Below are 2,618 nucleotides of genomic sequence, written 5' to 3'. Positions count from 1 at the left end.
ATTAGCTATAGTTTCTGGAATGAACACTTGTTAAAGTCAGATTGAGATTTTATGCATCTATAACCATTTATATGTTCAAAACATTCCCTTTTTTGGGCTTCTTTCATAATCCATGATTTTCTTTCAACCCAAATATATACGACTTGAGTCTAAGTGCTAACTTTGAAACTAATCCAATTATTGTCTCCATAAAAATCACAACAATAATAATTTATAATTCATACTTTGATACTTTCTTCTGTTCCTCAATCTCATTTATGTTTTGCTTCTCATGATCCATCTCTAATTCTCTCCAACAGGAATCATGTTGAGTCCAGAAAAGAATCAGAGTGGTGCAATTGTGTTCATCCTCTGGGGATTCTCTGATTACCCAGACCTCCAGGTGCCCCTCTTTTTACTGTTCCTCACCATCTATGCAGTTACTGTGATGGGGAATGTGGGCATGATTGTGATCATCAAGATCAATCCCAAACTCCACACCCCCATGTATGTTTTCCTTAAGCACTTGTCCTTTGTGGATTTCTGTTACTCCACTATAGCTACACCAAAACTGCTAGAAAACTTAGTTGTGGAAGACAGAAGTATCTCCATCAAAGCCTGCATCACCCAGTTTTTCTTTGGTCTCACCTGTGTGATAACAGAGATGGTCATGTTGGCAGTGATGGCCTATGACCGCTTTGTTGCTATATGTTATCCTTTGTTGTATACAGTTTCCATGTCCCCAAAACGCTGTGCCCTGCTCGTGACTGTGGCATATTCTTGGGGCATAGTTTCTTCTATTCTAGTCACCTACTCACTTCTTGTACTGTCATTTTGTGAGACCCAAATCATTAATAACTTTGTATGTGAATATTCTGTCTTCCTCTCTGCTTCCTGCTCTGATACACACTTCAGTGAGACAATGCTTTTTATCTTTCCAAATCTCAGTGCAGTTTGCACCCTCATTGTTATCCTTACATCCTATGTTTTTATTTTTGTCACGATCCTGAAAATGCATTCAGCCAGTGGCAGATACAAAGCTTTCTCCACTTGTGCCTCCCACTTCACAGCTGTTACCATCTTCTATGGGACCATCCTCTTCCTTTATTGTATCCCCAATTCCAAAAGCTCATGGCTTGTAGTCAAAGTGGGGTCTGTTTTTTATATTGTAGTCATTCCTATGTTAAATCCCTTAATATACAGTCTAAGGAATAATGACGTAAAGGAAACTTTCAGGAAACTAATGAATCTCAAAATCATTTCTCAATAAGATAATTACATGAACTCTATGACTGCTGGCTGAACTATTCTTTTTTTGTTTTAAAGCAGTCGGGGTTAAGTAACTTGCTCAAGGTTACACGGCCAGTTATTTCTGGGTGTGGTGCTGAGTATCTGAGCCTGGATTTGATCCAGGTCATCCCGACACTGGAACCGGTGCTCTTACTCCCTGAGCCACCTGGCCACCCCTGGCTGAACTATTCTAATGGAATTTATGGTGGTTTTTAATTAATTCTCTGAATCCTATTCAGTTACACCCTTCTCTGGTGGTCTCTCCTGCAGTTTCTACAACCATCAGAAAGGCAGTCAGAAAGTTCTTAGGCAAATGAAACAAGGATATTTGAAATGAGAAAAATCAATGCCAGAAAACAATTACAATATACTCCATGATGTAGCATGAGCTTCAGGACCTTTCACTGAAGCTCTTTTGACAATTTCTTGTAAAAACTAAATCTACTGATTCTACAAGAGTGGATGCATGTTTTCTTTTGCCTTTTTAATCTTCAAATTTTCACTACTTCATAGAAAAGAATGGAACAATAATCTAAGGTGGGAACTAATGGGATGAGCCTGTGACTTTTGTAGGCCTGCCAGTAGCAAACACCTTGATGAGTGACCATATTCACTATTGGAAAAGAATAATTGTCACTCACACCTGTAGCAACTCAATGGCATTCTAAAATTCTTACAAACCCCATTTTAGTCCTATACAGCCCCATGTACTTTTTTCCTCAATCACTTACCATTTTGTGGATTCATGTTACTCCACTTTAGTTGTACCCAATCTCTTAGAAAACCTAGTTGTGGAAGACAAAGATTTCTTTTGGAAACTGTATTGCATGGTATTTTTTTTCTTACTGCTACCAGTGTGTTGACAGAAGCTTAATAAGTGTTGCTTCATTGGTTCATTTTTAGTGTTTAGACAAAAATTCTTGGCTCCCCTGTCTTTTAACATGAGAAACTCATCATAGAAATTGGCTTCCAATTTATTTTATTTTATTTTTAAGCAATTGGGGTTAAGTAACTTGCTCAAGGTTACACGGACAGGTGTTTCTGGGTGGAAGCTAAGTTTCTGAGCCCGGATTCGATCCCCCAGGTCATCCCGACACTGGGGCTAGTGCTCTTACTCACTGTGCTTCCTGGCCGCCCCCAATTAATTTTTTAAATTTTTAATTAATGGAATAAAACAAGATTTTCTGTGACCTAGTATAATAAAATTATGATTGCACATGAAACTGGAAATCTATTATATACATCTTGTTATTCCGTTTTTATATATATTCAATTACCGTGTAATTTTTTTCTTTTTTCACCTTGAACTCCTGACCTAGATATACCTACCATTGAACACAAATATGTAT

At 37.8% G+C, this 2,618-nt stretch overlaps 1 protein-coding gene across 1 annotated transcript; it reads left to right on the top strand.

The window, feature by feature from the left end:
* The first annotated feature begins 304 nt into the window (after window positions 1-304).
* LOC138163559 (olfactory receptor 1165-like) lies at window positions 305-1,249 on the top strand. The gene has a single exon (XM_069091007.1). It carries the CDS (start codon window positions 305-307, stop codon window positions 1,247-1,249), a length of 945 nt encoding a protein of 314 aa, XP_068947108.1.
* Window positions 1,250-2,618: the final 1,369 nt, after the last annotated feature.

This window comes from Petaurus breviceps, unplaced genomic scaffold, assembly GCF_028583685.1.
Source record: "Petaurus breviceps papuanus isolate PSGF00001 unplaced genomic scaffold, PetGlider_PUasm1.0 188, whole genome shotgun sequence".
NCBI classification, from domain to species: Eukaryota; Metazoa; Chordata; class Mammalia; order Diprotodontia; family Petauridae; genus Petaurus; species Petaurus breviceps.
This window is presented reverse-complemented; position numbering and strand designations above follow the sequence as displayed.

What these genes read in the sequence shown, in the direction of transcription:
- LOC138163559 (XM_069091007.1), top strand. Translation starts at nt 305, where the DNA reads ATGTTGAGTCCAGAAAAGAATCAGAGTGGTGCAATTGTGTTCATCCTC.